This window comes from Diadema setosum, chromosome 14 (assembly GCF_964275005.1).
Source record: "Diadema setosum chromosome 14, eeDiaSeto1, whole genome shotgun sequence".
Lineage (NCBI taxonomy): Eukaryota > Metazoa > Echinodermata > Echinoidea > Diadematoida > Diadematidae > Diadema > Diadema setosum.
The window spans coordinates 38,822,244-38,844,056 of NC_092698.1; the positions used below are offsets into that span (position 1 = coordinate 38,822,244).

Sequence of the window (21,813 nt, forward strand, 5' to 3'; positions counted from 1 at the left end):
AAGAAGTATGAAAAGAAACGGAAAAGCTTTACAAGCACAACAGTGAAGATTTTATCAAAAGTTCTGATACATGTATTTTTAACTTGCTAACTTTCACAAAACAGTTTTTGTCTCTCCTGCGTAGCCGAAGCTAGACATACACATAGGCATCCCTTTTCTGTCATTATCATCAGCAGTTTGGCGTACTCTCTGTAACTTACCACAGCTTTTAGTAATGACCACCAAACTACGTAACACCACAGATACCTTTGTATGTAATCTAAAATTGCCAGTCAAGTTCGAAAATGGGTGAAGTCTGACAAGTTCAAAGGCCAAATAGTCAGTGAACTTAACCTGATAGCACTATACACATAGTATTGTGGTATACTCGTAATAACTGTGCACAGCTTTGAGCCATGACTGCCAAAATTCACACCACGGGTACATTACCTAAAGATGCCAATCAAGTTTGAATATTGGTGAAATCCGACAAGGTCAAAAGGTCAATGAACTTTTCATAATAAGCATTTTACTCATAGTATTTTGGTGTACTCTCTTTAACTTTCCACTGCTTTGAGCTGTGACCACCAAATTAACACAGAGGGTGTACAGTATCACCTAAAGGTGAAAGGTCTGGTCAAGTTTGAACATTAGTAAATTCCAACATGGTCAAAGGTAAAAAAAATTTATGAACTTCACCTGACCGTATTGTGTGCTCTCGACTTTCTTTTTTTTTTTTTCCTGCTTCAAATGCAATACTGTAAAAGTGGAAATTTTCGCGGTGTTGAAAATTTTTGCACACCATGCCAGGCTGGCCTTCTTTCATGACACTTTGCCACATGCACTACATATTAAACGTGCATGTCATGCTGCTTGTATGTATAGGCAGTGACTTCCTTTCTGAAAGCCCATGATAGGGGGTCAAAATTCTATCACATTTTCATCCGTAGAAGGGCGTAGCTCTAGAAACATGTCACAAGCTTTGTATTATGGTACTATGTACATATAGTTGACTTGGACAGGGATTTCACGAACATAATTATATAAATAAGGATGACTCATCAATGTCACTAAACATTGTCTCTTATTTCTTTCATGTACTAAAAACACAAATGCTTTTGGGAAAGAAGGTCAGAGCTTTATATTGAGGATTTGAGGGGCAAATGGATGTCAGCCATTGACATATAAATGTATGTGATGCTGTCCGCAGTCAGGTCTTTGTTACTTCAGATATTACATTTTGGTAAAAGTACAAATGATGTCACGAATGCTTGTGATACCATTTTGCTACACATTTTTTTTCCTTCAATTGTCTCTTGTGCACTGCAGGCAGCTTGAGAATCTCAAGTTTTCACTGTCATTTTTGAATTACATTGAAAAAATTATTGCACACTCACTTGAGGTCATATCATTATCTAGATATTTCCCAATCATTGATGACATGATCTTGTTCTAAAAATGGTTTTGCACACCATCCAGGTAGAACATAACGCCAACACAGGAGACATTCAATATTATTTCAGTTGCTGGTGATATTAACAATATTTACTGATTTACATCATGAATAATAAAGTGCTCATTATCTATTCAGTGTCTAGGTGAACAAAGTGTTGTTGCTGGGTGTTTTTCTTTTCTTTCTTTCTTTTTTTCATCACAGCATACATTTACGCACAATAAAAATGTAGAGCTAAAAATGCCCACATTTCTGTGACCTACAAACACCAATTAATTGCACTGATGCTTTGTTGCAATTGCCTTTGGCTGTCAGCTTCTTTTTTTTTTCAATTCTATGACAAATAACATATTTCAATAAAACATATGTCCATACTTCATATCAATATTTTTAAACATCAAGAATCTTCTGGAATGAATTTATGACTGTAGTTGCAGGTCCTCATTTAGTGTCTCTCACAGAAACAGCTAGAATAGTCTTGTCACCAGCCAGTCTGGATTTGCTCCTCCTAACATAATGTGTCTCCTCAGGAATCTCTGTGGTTGCTTTGTACAGGTGTCACTCCTAGTGTCATATATCTTCTACATTATCCAATTCTTCACTGTGAAAATGAGATAAAATAAAGTAACATTGCATAAGAATTCAAAGACACTAAACGAAGTCTTGTCATACATACATGTATTAGGAGCGAAGTAACCCCCCCCCCCCACCCCGAATAGTCCTCCAAAGTTTTAATTTATGATTTGAACTTGTGACTGAGACAGCTGTGCTATCAAAGAAGTAAAGCTATATTCTCTCTTGACACACTACAATTGTCCTTATCACTTACTACACATGTACAGAAACAAAACAAACTATTGTATTTACACACTGTCTTGGCACACACTGTACCCCTCCTCTCATGAACACAAGACTTTTACATTATGAGATGAAAATTAGTTGAAGTAATTCTGTACCTCTCAGTTGAAGTATACTGCATCTATACATTCAATCTGTCTTGCCTCTCAATCCCTTGTAAACCGTGTGTGATGTCAACACTTTATTTGTACATCTTATGTTCACTTTTATATATTTATGTTCACAAGTACAGCAGTAAATACATGTAGTTTATACAGATCAAAATGTGTCATGGCGAGCTGTAAGTTTCAAAGGGCTATACAGCTGTTGATTTATGATACAATTTATGTCCCGTAGCAAGTGTCATTTCATGCGATTCCCGCAACCCCCCTCCCCTCCCCCCCCCCCCAAAAAAAAAAAAAACACAAAAAAACCCCCCAAAACAAACAAACAAAAATGCATTATTATAATACTGGTATTTTCTATGTACTAAGTTTTACAACAGAAAAAAAAACCCCACACATAGCAGTTAATTAATTTTTTTTTTTAAGTTTAAAAAAAATCTCATGGTCACATGACTTCACTTATTTCTATGGTATGATCTTTAAATACTAAAAGGTGCTTCCTTCATCAGCTAATAGCTGCAGGGCTGCTTTTGGAGACAAATGAGCTGTTATATCATGTTTCTCTCTTGTAAGCACAGATAGATTGTGTAGTGGTGTGTGGATAGTCAGTCATCCAGTCTTTTTTAGAGTGATGATTGGAATAAGAAGGAACAGTGAGGTACAAGAAATAAACTTTGGTTCTGTCAAGTTTCAAATGTAATTTCTCTTTTGTTGAATGTTACAACCTGTTGAATGTTACAACCTGTTACAACCTTGAGTTTCTCAACCTGTATGACCTGTATACTGGTAATAATGTGTTTGTGATGGTACAGATTTAGCTTCAGGAACAATGTTAATAGAATTATCAGTAGACTTGTAAGATGAAGACAGAAAGGCGGGGGGGGGGGGGACTGTAACATTTAGATAAAATGATGTACAGATTATTTTGAAAAAAAAATAGATGTATTTAGAAAACAGTATTTCATTTCTTTGTCTTTTGATTAAAACACAAAACAGAGCAAGTACATTTTAAGTTGTAAGTAGAAGTTCGGGCATGAAATGTCGTAAGCTACGTTCTACCATGGAAGAAAAAAAGAACCAAACAAATAAAGATAACACAGCCGTGTCAGAATCCTGTCCCCTGTTGGAGATGATTTGCACAGTACTTTTAGCGGGATCAAAAACTCCAAAAGTGTGTAATTATCTGCATGGCTTTCCATTATACATAAGTCATCATCTGCAAATAGTGGCTGCAAATGTTGTCACTCGTCTGGTGGTGTTTTTCTGACATAATCCAGACAGCTTCATGTGAATGACAGGAGCAATAACTTGTTTCGATTCTGTTACTAGTATCTCAATCAGTAGCTTTCCTGATGTGTCAAGCATATTATGGCATCAGTCCTTGACACATTTTAAGTGAATAGTGACCATCACACTTGCTTTACTTCAGCAATGACCTTATAAGGAAATCATTCTCTTGCTTTGATTAGGATTTTAGTCATGAACAATCTTAAAAGTAAATGACAAAATATTTCTAGTCTGTTAAAAAATAGAAACTTTGTGACACAGATACAAGCAGTGAAAGTTCTAATTAAAGTCATGATTCAAATTCAAATATAATTTTATTGATTTACATATTATAACAATATAGACAAAGCACCATAATCTTGACACTACAATGAGGACTGTCTTTTGACCATTACATTATAAAGGAGATTTACATCAATTATATCACATAACACAGTCATTTCTATCCAGTACACCAAAATAACTGCATTACCACTGGACCTCCCTGTCAGAAGTCACAGCAAGAAAATATTTGTGACCTCTGACCTTGCACTCTTTATCCCCATATCATACAAATTTTACTTCTTCTAGGTTTTTCAGACCAGGCTTATAGCGAGCTTTTGCTTTCTGGATGGTAGGCGAAGAGGACAGTTGGGGCGTAATGGTGGAATGTAAAATCTATCCGTGCATGCATGAAAAAAGAACATTCTCGGTGGAAATGGTGTTTGGTTTGTAAACAGGACGGAATGGCTCGCTGATGTATGTTTAAGTACAGCACATGGGCATGTGATAGCTGACACATTACGGTGGACACAGGCATACCCGTCTTCATAAATTGAAACAGCTAACAAATCAGGATGGAGAAAAAGCGAGCACGGTGGGTCACCCTCTATCCTGTATGCCCAATCATCCCAAATTAAAAGCTCCCTCATGAGATTTGGGATTTAAGACTGAAAATCCAATTTAAACATAATACCTCTGACAGAGTCAGTCAGAGTCAGTATGTTTCATATAGAAGATGCAATGAAACAGTGAAATCTAGGCACTTATGCATGTTCTCTATGCTATATACACGTATATTAAATATATTCGATGTAATATTGCTTTTAAATTACTCAATAGTACAGTCATTTTCATAGCTGCTTTCAGAACAGTAGCACAACTCCATTGCACAAAAATGACTAGAACAGTTTGACATTACAATGTCAAGTACATGTATGAGATGGCATCTATAATATGACAGTTTCAAAATACTCACAGACATCTTTTTATTACCAAGCACTTTCATTTCCCTTTGTAGGATTATTAGATGATTGTCCTTTTAACCTGATGAAGACTAGTCCCAAGTATACATGGGCAGGTGTCTATGAGAAATGCATGTTATAGCAAAATCAGTTAGTCCTTAACGGGTTAAGGGATTCAAAGACAATATTGTGCTGTTCAGTGATCATATTGACAAGAAGCAGACAATACATGAATAGTGCAACTTTTCATATTCGTGAAAGCTGAATGCTTGACAAAGTTAATCTACTCCATTCAGGTGCCTTGTTATTCATTTAACCCTAACCAGGCCAGGCTTTTTTGGCTGTTCTGTGGCTGGGGGAGGGTTGAATAGATCCCCCTCGCCCCCCGCGAGATCTCGGCCATCGATCATGCAATCACCATGACAATTGGCACGTACATTACCTGTGGCATAATCAACCAAACTATAAGAAAAAAAGGAATTTAAATTTTCATTTTTTAAATGAATAATGCTAATTAATGTATGCGTGAAATCATACATTCTGCTCTAAATCAGAGAGTAAAGCTCTTAGAATCCTAATTTTTGGTGATAACATTCTTTGTAGCACTTCTAATAATGTACTAAAAAAAATGTGTTATCAAAATCAATTACTTATGAATTGTGTTTTGTTTTTTTATTTCTTATGTATTTCTTTGTTTTTTTACCTTTTGTTTTCGTCTCTTTTTCCCGCAAAATTTATGACAGAACCTATTTCAAGCATGATTAGTCTAAAATAAATTGATTTCAGCTGATGAAAATGAAAATAATCATATTTTTTTTAATAATCACATCTTTTTGAATGACAAAAACTCCATTTGCCTAGACTTTGTACACAAAATCATATTTTCAGAGCCATTTTCGGTCTGACAATCATGTCTAGAAGGTCATGCAGCATGTCATAAGTGTCATGAGTTGTGCGGCGGAATGGTCATGGAAAATGTCGAATGGAGTTGACTAACTCAACCCCCCCCCCCCCCCCCCGGCCATTTTAGGGTTGAAGTGTACCACCAGCAAAGACTTGCTTTTGCTCTTTGACAGATACACCAATCATATCACAACTATAGAAGTTGTGGCTGAGCCAGGTTTGTTTTTGATTTATATACATGTATTCACAGGTTCACTCACTGTGATGTCGGAATTGACTGGTGTCAGCAGTTTGTGAGATACATTGTATATCATGTAACAACAAAAGATTGAGCATAGTGTTGGTGCAAAATTATATATCAAGTGAATAATTCCCAGGTTAAGCATAAATATGGGTTTAGATATTTCCTTTTCATTCTCATTTACCTTGCAAGTGATTTTTCAGCTCAGCTGTGTTCACTGTTTTTCAATGGGTTTAACAAAGAATAAATGAAACATAGATGTATATCAGGCTGAATGGTGTACTACTTTTATGGTCTCCAAGGGGGGAAATCCCATACTTTTCATCTACATACAGGGAGGATACTTATAATTTCCCATACCATCATAAATTGTGGTTCCCAATTGTAAATACAACCTCATGCAAATTGTCTTACAAGTCCTAAGTTATAAATCATGAAATATTCTCCTTCTATAATATGATAATGTGCACACAGTATCAGTAGTACTTGTATTAAAAAAAACATTTTGTAGTACTTTGGCATGAGAGAGTACCATGCAAAAATGAAGTCTCATTAAAGTCCTCATTCTAAATTAGAGTCATTATGTCATTCACATAAAAATAGCCAATAAATTACATTATGGCCATTCCCTTATTTCTGACATATATCAATAGCAACCTGTTAATTCTGCATCAACACACAACTTGACTCATTGTAAACTTTGGAAAGGATGTTTGTAATCAACATGTTAGTGCAGACATCTGTCTGCCAATTCTGTAGACTTTTACCAAAGAAGGACATAGCAAACCAGGGGAGCTTTGGGGGATGTAAGGGCATCGTGTGTATTTATGTATCACACTGGCAATAATACTTGCAAGACTTTTGATGAAAATGTGAAAACTGGCCTCTGATGTGGCACCGGCCCCAAGGGAGCCACCCCTGGCTGTATCTGCCATGAACAAACTTACAAATACATTCACTATTAACGTACATTGCATCTATTCAGAGTATTTCTGGTTTTACAGAAGACAATTTAAAAAGATTCTCTTATTTGGAAGTTCTGAGGCCCCTTGGGTACCCAGGTGACGTTTGGTGCCAGTTTATGCAAGTATATCTATGCTATTGTCCTAGCAAAATAAAACTCTTTTTGCTAGGTTTGGTGAAAATTTGACCATGCATTTTTAAGAAGAGGTGAAAAAGTAATGTGAAAATTGGGCCACATCTTGGTCACCCTGAAACAAACTCGAAACTACAGTCACCAATGTACTTTACATTCGACAAGTACTCATAGCACTAACTAAGCTCTGCTATTTCCTGTTCTAGGGGACAATTTTTTTAAAGGAGAGGGAGGAGCATGGAGTCCATTTGGACAAATTGAGATCCTATCACCCTACAATTGCTACTTGACAATTTAAGTGAAAATCCATCATGGAGTTTGCAAGAAAAAGTTGAAAATGTAAAATGTTTACGCACAATGCATGTCAGAGAATGAATGACTGCAACAGTTCATTGAGCCTTTGGCTCAAGTGAGCTAAAAATGCACATCTATTCTTCTTAAATGGAATGCTTTGTGGGGTGTCAGCTTAAAGAAGTGGTTCTATTTTATCTTCAAACCAGCGATCATTCCTCCAGTACCTTTCTACATATGGCTTCCCATGTGCACCATAGCTGTCATAGTTACTGTACTTTTCCAAGTCTTTCATGTCAGGTTTGAACTGTGGCAGGAAGTAGAGCCAACACTGCAGAACTTGGTGTGATTCGGTGTCATCAGCTGGAGTTGTCATCGCTATAGAAACCTGCCTTCGGTCATAGAAACCAGGGTAGCCTTCCAGTTCATCAAGCTTCGCAAACACACTGTCATTGACCTCGTACACTTCCCCTAAAACATTCTATAGATAGACAAAGGCAAATAAATACATTTCGTCTGTTGAGAATGAGAAGGGCGTTAAGTGTTCTTGAACACTATGGGTTTTGTGGCAACTTAACGCCCTTATCATTCTCAAGCGACGATTTGTAATATCAACACATACATTTTTTTTTGTATGGTTTTACACAAACTTTACCAGAAATTATGATGTTGTACAAATGAGAGTGAACAAGGTACAATGTACCGGTATCTAACTTTTCTAAAGTTCCACAACTAGATGATTCCAACCCCCCCCCCCCCCCCTCCAGTTCACTATGCAACCCAGACAGAAATTTAGAAGTCTCAAATCTAAGACACAGACCAAGGAAAGTACTCATTGTAGTACAAGGAAAGTGCAGTTTCCTCAGTGTACATTTCAGAAGTTTAACCGTACATTGCTCAGCATTATAGGTAGGGCTATTCCACAATCAATAAAGACAAACAGCAGGCAATTAGAAATACTTGTGTTGTACGATGTATCAACACTTTAAACTAATACCAACAAGGCTTTTTAAAAGCTGCGAGTGCAGACCTCAAACCTATCAAAACAAACAAACAAATAAACAGTGATTATCAGCGACTACGGTTTCCATGTATTCATTTTGTGGTACTTAATTCATTAAAATTTGATTGTTCAATATCACTTTGATGCTATCAACATAAATTATAAAAATAAAATAATCTTCTTTTCATGCAACATACTTGTAAATTAATGACATATATCACAATACTGGTAAATCAAACCATGGGAAATGACATCATTTTTTTTTTCTTCTTTTTGCAAATACTTACATGACCTTCCCCTTCACTATCCAGAAGGAAAGGAATGTTGAATTCAGAAGCTATCACCAGTGGCCATTTGGACTGTGTCTGACCTTCCCCTATAAGTTTGTAGCCCTCTTTGAAGTCTGTGATGACATGGTGGTTTGGCTGGCCTCGCTTGAGGGTTCCATACACAAACACAAGATGGCTCATTCTAAAGCTGGCTTACTGCTGACACTGCCTGAGACTCCACTGAAAATGTGTGTCCTGGAAGGTGCTAAACATTGAATGAGAGAGATAACAGTGGAAATTATTTGACATCATGATCAAAATATCTAATTGTATAGTTTACTCTGCGATCAATACAGTCATTCAAAACACTTAAAGTTTAGCTAGCTGCAAAAGTGTTCATTGCCTTTGTCTAAGAATGCATGAGATGATACATAGTGGCCTTGTTGAATACAAATATGCTTTAAAAGAATATGGAGAAAATTTATTTGTGAGAGAATCTAAAGAAATGGTACCATATATGAGACAGATCTGTGAATGAACAATGAGCCAATCTGTTACTAGTAAATGTTATGTACTGTCATTAGAAAAAAAAACAATCTTGTATGAGAAAAACATTTGTACAGTACATTATCTTGATCCCACTATTTACAGTGTCCTTGTGACATTTTGCCTAAAATTGTTCTCACCCCATCATTAATAATACCAATGTTTGATAGAAGAGCATCCAATGTTCTTTCAAGTATCAATTCCATTGCCGGTAATGGATGGAACTGTAGAACTGTATGACCTATTTTCTCCCCACCCCATACGAAAATGCTTTCTTCATATTTTTTCTTTATACAATTCTGTTTATGTTTTCTTTTCTTTCTTTTTTGAAAGCATAGACTGATGGAGAATCAAGGTGAATAAATAGACAAATAACTTCTCACTACAAAGGCACCATAGAACATAAATATAGGACTGAAGTTTGCTTTTGACCTGATGAAGACATTGTTCTTGTAATGTAATTATCATTTGACTGATATAGCCTGTGTCACACTCTCTGTCTAAAAACAGCTTTGCACAAGGTTACTGACAATATTTGATAAAATTAAATTTCTGCCTAGATTTCCCTTCATTTTGGATTTTTTCAGAGTGTCAACCTATCAACAAACCTGCAATTTATTTTCCACAGAAGACTTACAAGTTATAAAGTGGCTGTACTGCTGGCACCAATGAGATAGAAAGTTTCAAAAGATTTGTGGGGTCAAAAAAACTCAATCCATTGTGGAAACTTTTGCCTCCTTTCCCCCAAGTTTTAGCATGTCTCTATCCACTCCCCAGTTTGGGTTCAGCATAGCAAGAACTCAGATGCAATTCTTACAGAACAGTTTCTATTGCAGTGGACAGGCACACACAATCAACAGACATACTTGTAATGACACAACCTGGGCTTCCTGGTCTAGCTGACATTGATAATGAATGACAGGATCAGCTAGAGCGAATACAATCGGTCTTGAGCCAATGTCCTTCATTGTTGAGAATAAACAAAACATTACACTCTTGTGTATAATAAAAGAACCAAGCTTATCAAATTGTTTATGTAAGCTCATACCTTCCATACACAGTCTCACTTTTGAAAGCCTCAAGGAAAAGCCCACAATTGATTAAGTCTGCAGTTCAATGAGACTTGTACATAAGTAATAGGCAGGAGTTCCAATATATATCCACACAAAATTGATTTTGTTTTTCTTTTAGTACTTGATACAGAGTATTTATAGTTAAAGGAAGTGTCAAATACATTTGGACAAGTAGCTCTGAAATATTACTATATCATATCACTCAGAATATTTCCTGGTGTCTTTATTTAGAGATGTGTATGAAATGAAGAAATACAGAGTATAAGAGCTGTGTATGACATGAAGAAATATGTTTGTATGAAGATTTAAACAATATCTGTATGAATTTTGATCAAGCATGTCATCACACTGCATGGTAGTTTGTAAATTGAGCCTGGTGTCCATTGTAACAACCCTTGTGCAAGGTTTACAAATGCCCTTGTTTGTTCAGTTTGTACTTGCATCTTCTTTATTTTGTAAACATACAGTCATATGCACTATTAGAATTGATTTTCTTTCTAGAAATATGAAATATTGCTTTTGTTCACACTTGAGGATAATTTCTGAAGACACATAGCTAAAACATGCTTTCACTTAAAGGGAAGGTAAACCCAAAAAGCAATGTGGATTGAGTGAAAGCAGCAACATTAGTAGAACACATCAGTGAAAGTTTGAGGAAAATCGGACAATCAATGCAAAAGTTATGAATTTTTAAAGTTTTGGTGTTGAAACCGCTGGATGAGGAGACTACTGGAGGATATGACGTATGAGTGGACAACAATACAAAGAAAATATAAAGGAAATTCAACAAAAATTCACTTTTCTAGAATTATGAAAGAGCAATGGACCAACCTCTTTCAGAAAGCAGGGGGAATAATTGCTACCCCTAACATATGTCAATATCAAGTTGATAGAATTTCTAATTTTCATGAAAAATGGATTTTTGTAGAATTTTCTTTATATTTTCTTGGTATTGTTTTCCACTCATACGTCATAACCTCTAGTAATCTCCTCGTCCAGCGGTTCCAACACCAAAATGTCAAAAATTCATAACTTTTGCATCGATTGCCCGATTTTCCTCAAACTTTCACTGATGTGTTCTACTAATGTTGCTGCTTTCACTCAATCCACATTGCTCTTGGGGTTTATCTTCCCTTTAAGGCCTGGTTTGAGGGAAGGAGAGAGTGGACACCAAACTCAAAGTTGCAGCAATATTTCCAGGGTTTAAACTTTGCATATTATGGATACCTCCATGAGCTGACTTTAAATATACGATTTGAAAATGTAGTCAAAGCAAGCGAAGGCAGAATCAAAAATTCAGTTTGAAACACGGTTACTATGGACACACACACACAAATATTCACTGATGTCAGTACCTTGCAGCAATGCAAGGTTACTGACATTATGGCTTCTTTAGAAGCAGCAATCCTCTATCCCATCTGTGAGACCTTGATAAGAGCCCACGGTGGTACATTCATTCTAAAATCAAAGAGCAATGAATGTGTGTTAAATGCTCAGAGGAAACTTGCTACCCGAGGCACTCTTTCACATTAAACATTGATAATGGAATATTTTGAAATTGATTACAGAGTTCACATGGTCATTCTTTTGCAGGGAATTGTTGCTGAAAATTATACTATAAAATATTTGAAATAATGTGCACAAATTGGGTGCCTTCTGTATGCTGTGCAAATGCATGTCATATCATTGGTGTCTTAAAATAGGCCATTAACATTCTACCGTTCATATTTGTACCAAAGCACACACACACACACACGCAAAATCATTGAAGCTTTGAGACACAATCTCATCCAAACAGGGTCAATATGACTGAATAAAAAAAAAAAAAATACACTGGTTGTATTTGAACCACTGCAAATTATACACATGCATAATATTTTTAATGTTCTGTGAATCTCTCCAATATTGTAGAATTATAAAACATTTATCTCAAGTTTTCCAATGCTAGGGCATACTACGTACAGTGTCTCTACATGTCTAGGCATGCATGGCCATTGGTCATTATAATCGTAACTTGGCAAGGTTTAGAGTTTGAATTCGAGTAGAAGTTAACCGAGTGGGGGTGCAATGGCCAAACATATGGAACTCTTTTGTAACTATCTGGAAAACATACATTTTTTTTTAGGGAAAACTTCCTTATGCTCTCCCCCCCCCCCCCCCACTAAATTTGCCATAGCACTCCACTCCAGTGTAGTAGTAGTAATAGTACACTAGCTTACGGTCATGGTGGATGCACACATTTATCATTTGGCAAGTGGTGGGGTCAGCTCAGCATGCATCTGTGCATATTAGCTACCAGGGGTAGGGTTGTGCAGAGTGGCGTGGCAAGGCAACAAAAAAAAGTGGGGAGGGGGGGGGGGGGACAAAAGGAAGTCTTTCCCAAGAAATAAATGAAATTCAAATAAATTAAAAACTAGAAAAGCACCCTCAGAGTGCAGGCCTCCACCTAGACAGAAAGATCCGTCTGTCCGCAGGAGTCTTTTATTTTTTTGACGTTATCACTTATCCGTGAAGCCAGACGCAGTCTCTGTGGAACATTTCCCCCGACAACCAGATACAGACCGATCTTACGGTCAAGCCTCGCCTCCACCAAGCAGCTCATTCTCACCAATCACAATGCACAGAAGCTGAAAATCACCCAATTTCCTAATATAAAAGCCTTTTGTTTACTTTTTTTTAGATTGATTAAGCTCTGCATTGTATCAATCCCATCAATTCCAATTAATTAGCTATCCCAACTGATCCAAACTTTGATGTGTTGATATTAACTTTAGGCCTAGGCTAACCGCAGCAGCGACCCCATACGGACAAATACGTACCGTAAAGGGCTGTTACTGTGTTACAGCGCCCCGCGACGGGGTTAGGCCTAGGCTAGGCCTACTTCAACTTCAAGGTTTCACAAGGTGTTTCTGTTTGACACCCCGCCCGCCCGTTTGGTTTGACAGCTCGACAGACGCCCAAGGTGCTTGCTCAGCCGCCTATTATGAAGATCAAAAGTGAAGTGTTTGCCGGATTTGCCAGGAATAAACGTACCAGCCGGTCTCGCTAGATCAGATGTCAACTTCAATGATTTCGCTCGGTGTTTATATCTGCATGCACACACGTGATCCGCTGCGGGTGGGACTGTAACACGTAACGTTAAGTGGTTGGAAGATGATGGTCCCTTGCTTGGGCTCTCAACAGAGGTGGAGGTTCGAAAGCCGTAGGGCAAGACCCTAAATTACATCAAAATGTATGTGTATTAAGATCCTAGAAAATACTTCAGGACTGTAGAAAGGCCGACGTCCTTCAGTGGTTTACATAAATCCTGTGGCTAGGGATGTCGGCGATGATCGAAGGTCGAGTTGTTTAGCAGTGGTACCTGTTGTGGCTGAGCGGGCGCTAGACGAGTTAGCCTGCATCGTCTGAACTTTGACCTCTAGTTGCACAGCGACTGTCAACAATTCCCAAGCGAGCAGCTCGTACTCGTGGCTGTGTGAATGTACAGCTGTATATTGTGTGTAGGATCTTTGATGTGGGTGACACAAGACTAAGAGATCTTCTTTTTGGGGCGCATGTGAAAGGTAATTGCAATACTGGCCCGGCCGGCATCTAAACTTGCTTGCGACTGTCTCGAGCTGGGATAACCGTTGATCTGGTGATAACTGATAAATCTGATAACTCTGATAAAATGTTTTCCTGAGGTCACCCGTAGTTAGGTGCCTAGTATAAAGCCGTTTACAACGTCTGCGTTATTACTGCCACTGCCACCGGTTATTATAGTGGTACATGTACGTACTCAACTGCCGAAACTGGTCGTCTGTGAGACTGTAACGTTTAGAACGTTAGAGACGAGAGTTTGATCTAGGTAACTATCGTTAGGCCTTTTAGGGGGATCTTATGCCTGGCCTCACCAGCTCTCGCTCTAACGTTAGAATCTACATATGGTTAGACGTCTACCACTGATTTAGAGACCACTTCAGTAAGGGCAGTACAGACTACAGTGCCTATCCGACGACGACGGCGACGTTCTTTCTGATTCTATATACTTCACGGCATCCAACACCTTGCTACAATCAATCTCGAGTTTTGTCATCATCATGGCCACCAATGCAGCGTCGTACTATGATAATGATGGTAGGTCTTGCATCTTGTTGTTTCACCATTTAGTGTTTAGCCTTGATTTTATTGTGAAATCAATTTACTTTACTGACCTGGACTAAAATGTAAAAATAAACATTTAGTGCCTACTTCGTGTTGTTTTGTGCATGGCTAAAGGCCTACATGTAGATCCTAAGCTACATTTGCATTTGTACAGGTAGAAAAGACCATCTCTAATTGTGAGGTGCAGAAGTGGTCAGAAATAATGACATAATTTCATTACTCATTACCCAATATTTAAAAGACTAAGTCACCAAAAATGTCCTCTAACATCTTCATGGTTTTTAATACTTGCCGGTACCCACTATACCAGTAAGTTTAAATTGTGCATTTATCGCTGGTGTTGTGTGTATTTTAAAATGTATGTCGAGTGGACCCCTTTTATTAAATCAGCTAGCCCACATGTATGCTGAAAGGACTATCCACCCTATTGCTGGAGGTTTCACTTTGTTGAACTCCTTTAACTGACAGAATGGAATCATCTTCCAGGAACCAAAGGTTTCTTTACAGTTTCTGTAAACTTGTCTATCAACCCTTTACATATCATTCATTATCATAGTTTTGGCAATTTCCTGGACATTAATTCTCAGTTTTTTGTGTGTTTCTTTCACTGGTAATGAAGAGAAAGCATTCCTTTTCTTCTCAATGTAAACTGCTTGTAAGAGTTGTATTCCTGACATTTCTTTGCATGTTTTGTGTATTTTTGTAATTTGCAATAAGGCACGCTGAGTGACCACAAGCTGATAACCATGTCAACCCTAATTGGAAACCGTTACCCTGAGCTCGGCCAACGGCTTGGGATGACTTTGGGACAACTTGAAGAGATCAGACAATCATCTCCTGGTAATCTTCAGCATCAGGTGTTCACCATGCTTGCCATGTGGAGGGACATACACCGAGACAAAGCAACCCTGAGTGTTCTGCAGGATGTTCTGAAAGACTTGGGATGGACATCTGTCTACACTCAGATCAGGAATACTCATGACAACTTTTATGTAGTGTTGTGATTGCATAACACCATCATAGACTTACAGTTGTGTCACTGTTTACAAGCATGTTTGCCTGTAAGAAACACACATGTATTTAGATTCCATGCAGGATTCTTCTACTTTCTTTGTCATATTTTTTCGTCATCACATGATAGCTTTCACATGACATTCATGGACTTGGAAAGAAAGTGCATGACATAATTATGATATTATATCCTAATGCCACTGGTATTCAAGAGGAACGATTTGGTTTGACTGGTCCTTTTCTTGCAGATAATGTTGAAATCAAATACAGTTCTGTCATGTCTGTAGAATGAAAATGGAACCTGAATGATATAAACTGTAAAAGAGAATCAGGCTCTATGGTGTCGCTCTCATTTACCACATGAAAATGAAATTCAGGTTTGTGGATGACACAGAATAATGTACTTAGCCCCACTGACTATGAACAGGGACAGAAAGGGATCAGGTTTTGATCTCTACTGAAAATTATTTGAATTGTAAGATAAGTTTGTTTGTTTTACGTAAAGCTATGTACTTTCCTCATAATACTTGCATTTTGGTTGATAATGTTACCATTATTTTAGACTACACAGTAGACTTTTAGTTGAATGTCATAGAAATTAAGAGGGATGGTATATAGATTTGGTTGAGATGGGGATTCAGATTTTAACTTTTTGCAGGATGTGGGTGTAATTAGACACCAATTATATGAAATATTAAAGAGGATACAGTTCTAAGAGGAATAATGAAAAAGAAGTTTATTTGAAGTGGCAGATATATCCAAAAAAAAATAAATAAAGTAAAACAGAGTAATCGTAACTAAAAGTGGGACGAACGATTTTCCCCTTATGAACACAATATTATTCAAGTGAACATAGAAATAAGCAATCTGTGGTTGAATTTGAAGAAATGCATGATTTGAGATTTCTATGGAAAATTCAGTGTATAAAAGGTGCCTAGGCCTTACCGTAAATTTTAGTACAGTGCTCTCCCGTTACAACGAACACGGTTACAACGAAATTTCGTTAAAACGAAGTAAACCTTCTTTTCCCCAAATTATCCCCATTAAAGTCTATTGTACAAAATTCGCTCATAACGAACAAGGTTATAGCGAAATTTTCGTTATAACGAAGTCTTTTCCGAGCGCCACTGACAAAGAAAAACAAAAGAAATGTGCTCTGTTATAACGAAATGCGGATCACTTTCGAAACGTTGTACGTAGCGGAACAAGCGTTTATAGCGTCTCTGCATGGGCAAACGCTTCACATCATTGTGTTCACTCCGTGTGTCACGCACAGTTTCCTGTACGGGAACTTGCGTTATTCTAATACAATAATCTGAAATTATGTAAGATTCGTTTTATTGTTCCGAAGGTTGTTATTGTTCCCCCCCCCCCAATCCAAAAAGTGTGTGTGTGGGGGGGGGGGGGGGGCAAAACGCATTTTGCCCCCCCCCCCCCCAAAAAAAAAAAAAATAAATAAATAAATAAATAAATAAAAATAAATAGATAAAAATAAATAAAATTATATATATATATATATATATATATATATATATATATATATATATATAGAATACAAATAGGGACATTTATTAGCTAAGACCAGTAATTCTAACTCTCATAAATGTTTAGACATTCATTTTTCGTTGCGTGTGAGCAGATTATCTCAACCGCATTCAGCGGTAACCGTTGCAGTTTTTAGAGGCCTTTGGCTACAAAAAATCGTGTAAATATCAAAATGCTGGCGGATTTAGAGGCGGACACAACTGGCCCATGCCAACCCTCCTTAAAAATTCTTCTTTGTTTTGTATTTTTTTTCTTTGTTTTTTTGTGTACCACCCCCCCCCCCCCCCCCCCTTGAGAAAAAAAAAAAATCTTCCATACGTCCCTCTTCCACCGCTGGTTGTTACTGACGGGACACCTGACGTACTGTAGGTAGCGCTCCCGGAAAATAGTTTTAACCCCCGCCCGCACCGCCCCCCCCCCCCTTCTTAATTTCCAAAGCGAAAAAATATAGCTACAAACGACAGTTTATGGACTCGCTCCGCTCGCTCGCATTCAATCGCTATGCCATTCTCCTGATGTTGCTGCCAGTAATTGCCAGCAGTTGCGCCCGGAGCGTCCCCCCCCCCCCCTTAATTTCAAAAGCGAAAAAAAGTATAACTACAAACGGCAGTTTTTATACTGTAAAATGTCAAAATTTTCAAGCTCGCTCGCATTTAATCGTTATGCCATTGTAAAAGAGAATGTTACTGCCAGTAATTGCCAGCAGTTGCGCCTGGGCCGCCCCCCTTAATTTCCAAAGCGAAAAAATATATATATAGCTACAAACGGCAGTTTGGGGACTGTAAACTGTCAATATTTTCAATCTCGCTCGCTTCGCTCCCTCGCATTTAATCGTTATGCCATTCTCCTAACGTTGTTGCCAGTAATTGCCAGCAGTTGAGCCCGGTGCGCCTCCCCCTTAATTTCCAAACGAAAAACCTAGCTACAAACGGCAGTTTTTGGACTGTAGAATGTCAAAATTTTCAAGCTCGCTCGCTTCGCTCGCTCGCATTGAATCGTTATGCCACTCTCCTAATGTTGCTGCCAGTAATTGCCAGCAGTTGCGCCCGGTGCGCCCCCCCCCCCCCCTTAATTTCCATGCAAAGCGAAAGATATAGCTACAAACGGCAGTTGGGGGACTGTAAAATGTCAAAATTTTCAAGCTCGCTCGCTCCGCTCGCTCGCATTTTATTGTTATGCAATTCTCCTGATATTGCTGACAGTGCTTGTCGTTTCACACCGTCATTCCATATAATCCGTGTAAGGAAAACTTACAATGTTGCTCAATGACTGCGTTGTTGAATGTATGACATTCCGTGATATATTGTAGTCCCATTAAGTTTGCAGACTGACAGCGCACGCACACTCGCACAAGCATACACACCCTCAAAATTACCCTTCCACAAGGTGCCCCCCAAATGTCTCAACCCACGGTACGCCATTGTACACACACACACACACACACACACACACATATATATATATATATATATATATATATATATATACATATGTATGTGTGTGTGTGTGTGTATGTGTATATTGTGTAACATAATGTATGGTCTATCGTGAGCCCCCTCCAATATTTGCCCCCCCCCCCCCCTCCCCCAATCCAAAACTGCTTCCGGCGCGCCTGATTCTGATACACCTAAAGTAACGGAAGGGGGATACCCCCTCCCACGGTAGGGACTTTTTGTAAAAACAGAGTATAAAAGTCGCGTTTATAGAGAATTTAAAGCAAATTTCTAGGGAATTAACATTGAAAAAAATCAGTTCTAAGGACTATGATCATAACATACGGGAGTACATTAATAATGTGATGGTGTGAGATTCTCGGCGAGGGAGCGACGCGACCGAGTGGGGGGAGGGTGTGGGAGGGGGGACACCCCCTCCCACGGTAGGGACTTTTTGTAAAAACAGAGTATAAAAGTCGCGTTTATAGAACATTTAAAAGCAAATTTCTAAGGAATTAACATATTGAAAAAAATAAGTTGGAAGGACTATGATCTTAACATACGGGGGTATAATTATGTGATGGTGCGATCCTCGTCGAGGGAGCGAAGCTCCCGAGCGGGGGAGGGTGTGGGAGGGGGATACCCCCTCCCACGGTAGGGACTTTTTGTAAAAACAGAGTATAAAAGTCGCTTTTATAGAGCATTTTGAATTAAATTTCTGAGGAATTAAACATAGTAAAAGAAATCACTGCGAAGGACTATGATAATAACTTATATGAAAACTTTTCATTTTACTATAAGTACGGGCAGAACGAGCGAGCCACTTTCACTTTGCAATTTATGTGAAATGTACTCATTAAAAGATTAAACGTGATCGCATCGTTCGAACAATAAAAAATATTCTTATACTGCTAGAAAGCAAAGAAGAAAATGAAAAATGTAAGGTTTACTAAAGGTATGTTTCAGCGGGCACACTCAAGGACACGAGGCTACCATCTATACATTAAATTTAATAGATACAATAATAGATACAATAATGTATGTTGTTAGTGTACTCAAGTATTATAATTTTCGCCCCGTCAGGGACGAAAATTTTTGCATTTTCAATTATGAAATTACAACATTTAGACAAGAAATATGCCTTTATTGTTCATTTTGATCTTTAAATCAGTGATTAATTATTTGTTACAGGGGGCACTTGGGGGGGGGGGGGGCAAAAACTCGTTCCCCCCCCCCCCAACATTTTGTTTGGGGGGGGGGGCAAGTTCCACCCCTGCCCCCCCCCCCCCCCCCCCCGCTTCCGGCGCCCTTGCGTGTGTGACAATACAAACAATTTAATGCTCTCTTTTAAATGTAATATTTCAACGAAATTAAAAAGGTACCATCCCATTTCACATAGCTCTCCAGTGTATAATGAGTACTCAACAAACAGAATATGACGTATGCGCGGTTTTCTTGTTTTCTCATTATATAATGTATTGTTCGGTTATACGAAATTTCGATATACCAAAATACGAAAGAAAACTTCCGGTCCCAAGCATTTCGTTATAACGGGAGTGCACTCTATGTACACCACATTTTCTGTGATATCAAGAGTTTTGCTCAACTAGACTTTGGTATCTCTTACATGGCAAAAAGAGGCAGATTAAGAGAACCAGTGTGCAGAAACCAGGTAGCAATACCAGGGCCCATGGCACAGCAATGACAAGTTTGATATGATTTCATAGCTCACTATATGCCTTGTTTACCTTTTATGAAACCATCTTGTCTACAGATTATAGCCTGTACCCTTTGTAAATCTTATGCAATTTCTCATATGTATGTGACACCTGTGTGTGTGAGTGACTTTTAATTAATTGAAATGTTTGGGGTTTTTTTTAACTTAGCCAATATACAGCTGTACATACATTGTACATTTCAAAATCATGAGTGTAGCAACAACAACAAAAAAAAAAAAGCTGCTGAAAACTGCTTATCCAATAGCGGCGAGCCAATGTAGTAGAATGGAGCCAAAAGGGGCCTGAGCTCAGGCCTGTTTTGACTCCACTGATTTCAAAATTCTTGTTAGAACTACAATGTAAAGAGCAGCACCACACATTGCTTGAAATTCATCACACTTCAAAAACATCATATGTGCCCATTCACATTGAACATGCAATAAAGAAACCTTTTCGAGAATTACAACAAATTGATACACTGTCATGTTCTTTATGAATTATAAAATATATGTTTTGTAATGTTTCACCAGGTGACATTACTTTCACCATTAAAGAATATTATGTTATGATAAATGGTTACTGAGTATGAACACTCAGATGATGAAATGATAGCTGGTTTGTCCGTAGATTGTCTAATTGTAAACGTTAACCATATAAAATTTGCATTAGAGGAGGATTTGATTACACAACAGGTTAACGGATAGTATGATCTGCAGGTAGGTTTACATGTATATTAGAATGTATAGCACAGTCATTATAAAGTGTATGTACATGTACAAATATAATGATAGATAACTACATTAATAATGCAATGCATTTCGATAGCAGAACATTACAGTCAACTGAATTATCATCATTCTTCAGTCTTGGTACGTGTTCAGAGTCATGATGATAATAATTACTAAAACATTTTTTTTTGTGCTAATATCATTATCATTATGATTATTACTATTAGATACATATACGATTAAACATGTTATCTTTCAGTGATCGATTGAAAAAGCTTCACATGTTTGTACATGTATTTTCAACTACACTGTACGTGTATTAACTTTCAGAATGTTGGCACGCTTGACACTCCATGGTATAGTGCAGTGTACAAATGTATTTTGAAAATGACGCTTTTTTTATGACGACATTTTTCAAGTAGTTTGTGAATATATGATTATTTACAACAGTTTTAGAAGTTGAAGTAGAAGTAGTAGTATCAATGGTAATGTTTATTTCCGTAAAGGAATCATAAAATGAATGGATTACCCGTATTTAGCTTTGTCAACAAGACTATACACGTAAACTTGATATAAAATAGCACAACAGAAACCTGAGTAAAATGTGTTATCTAAAATGTTTTGAAAGGGGGTAAAGAAAAGCGAAAATTCGAGTTAAGTTGACAGGCGAGAAAAATATTGAACCGGCAAGGATTGCTCAAAGACATTCAGTCATGTAGATCCAATTAAAATCAGTATACCAAACAAAGATTCTTTTTTTTTAAACAAAAAGAAAAATGGTAAAAATTATCACACTATATACATATAAAAAAAAACTAATACAAGGTAGAATGTTCAGAAAACGTTAGTTCACACTTTATCCTGTTATGTCAGCTAAAAAGAAACGATAGAATAAAAGTAATCGCTATA

The 21,813-nt window shown here is 37.6% G+C and overlaps 2 protein-coding genes across 3 annotated transcripts; one reads left to right on the top strand and one right to left on the bottom strand.

Moving 5' to 3' along the window:
• Nucleotides 1–1,034: 1,034 nt before the first annotated feature.
• LOC140237551 (putative gamma-glutamylcyclotransferase CG2811) lies at nucleotides 1,035–13,577 on the bottom strand. Of its 2 annotated transcripts, XM_072317488.1 has the most exons (4): nucleotides 13,360–13,577; nucleotides 8,726–8,972; nucleotides 7,663–7,916; nucleotides 1,035–2,033 (listed from the first exon to the last, which is right to left on the bottom strand). In XM_072317488.1, exons 2-4 carry the CDS (start codon nucleotides 8,906–8,908, stop codon nucleotides 2,003–2,005), a joined length of 468 nt encoding a protein of 155 aa, XP_072173589.1. In that variant the 5' UTR covers nucleotides 8,909–8,972; nucleotides 13,360–13,577; the 3' UTR covers nucleotides 1,035–2,002. The 2 variants fall into 2 exon arrangements, with proteins under 2 accessions (XP_072173589.1, XP_072173588.1); XM_072317487.1 differs by lacking the exon at nucleotides 1,035–2,033 and having other exon boundaries at nucleotides 6,026–7,916.
• Nucleotides 13,578–13,827: 250 nt separating this feature from the next.
• LOC140237711 (uncharacterized) lies at nucleotides 13,828–15,697 on the top strand. Its single transcript, XM_072317632.1, has 2 exons — nucleotides 13,828–14,442; nucleotides 15,187–15,697. The coding sequence occupies exons 1-2, from the start codon at nucleotides 14,406–14,408 to the stop codon at nucleotides 15,471–15,473; spliced, it is 324 nt and encodes a 107-aa protein (XP_072173733.1). The 5' UTR covers nucleotides 13,828–14,405; the 3' UTR covers nucleotides 15,474–15,697.
• The last annotated feature ends 6,116 nt before the right edge of the window (nucleotides 15,698–21,813 follow it).

Coding starts and splice junctions, on each gene's coding strand:
- LOC140237551 (XM_072317487.1), bottom strand. CDS start 8,908: ATGAGCCATCTTGTGTTTGTGTATGGAACCCTCAAGCGAGGCCAGCCA. Junction 7,917..8,725: donor ATAGTGAAGGGGAAGGTCAT/GTAAGTATTTGC, acceptor GTCTATCTATAG/AATGTTTTAGGGGAAGTGTA.
- LOC140237711 (XM_072317632.1), top strand. CDS start 14,406: ATGGCCACCAATGCAGCGTCGTACTATGATAATGATG. Junction 14,443..15,186: donor GTCGTACTATGATAATGATG/GTAGGTCTTGCA, acceptor ATTTGCAATAAG/GCACGCTGAGTGACCACAAG.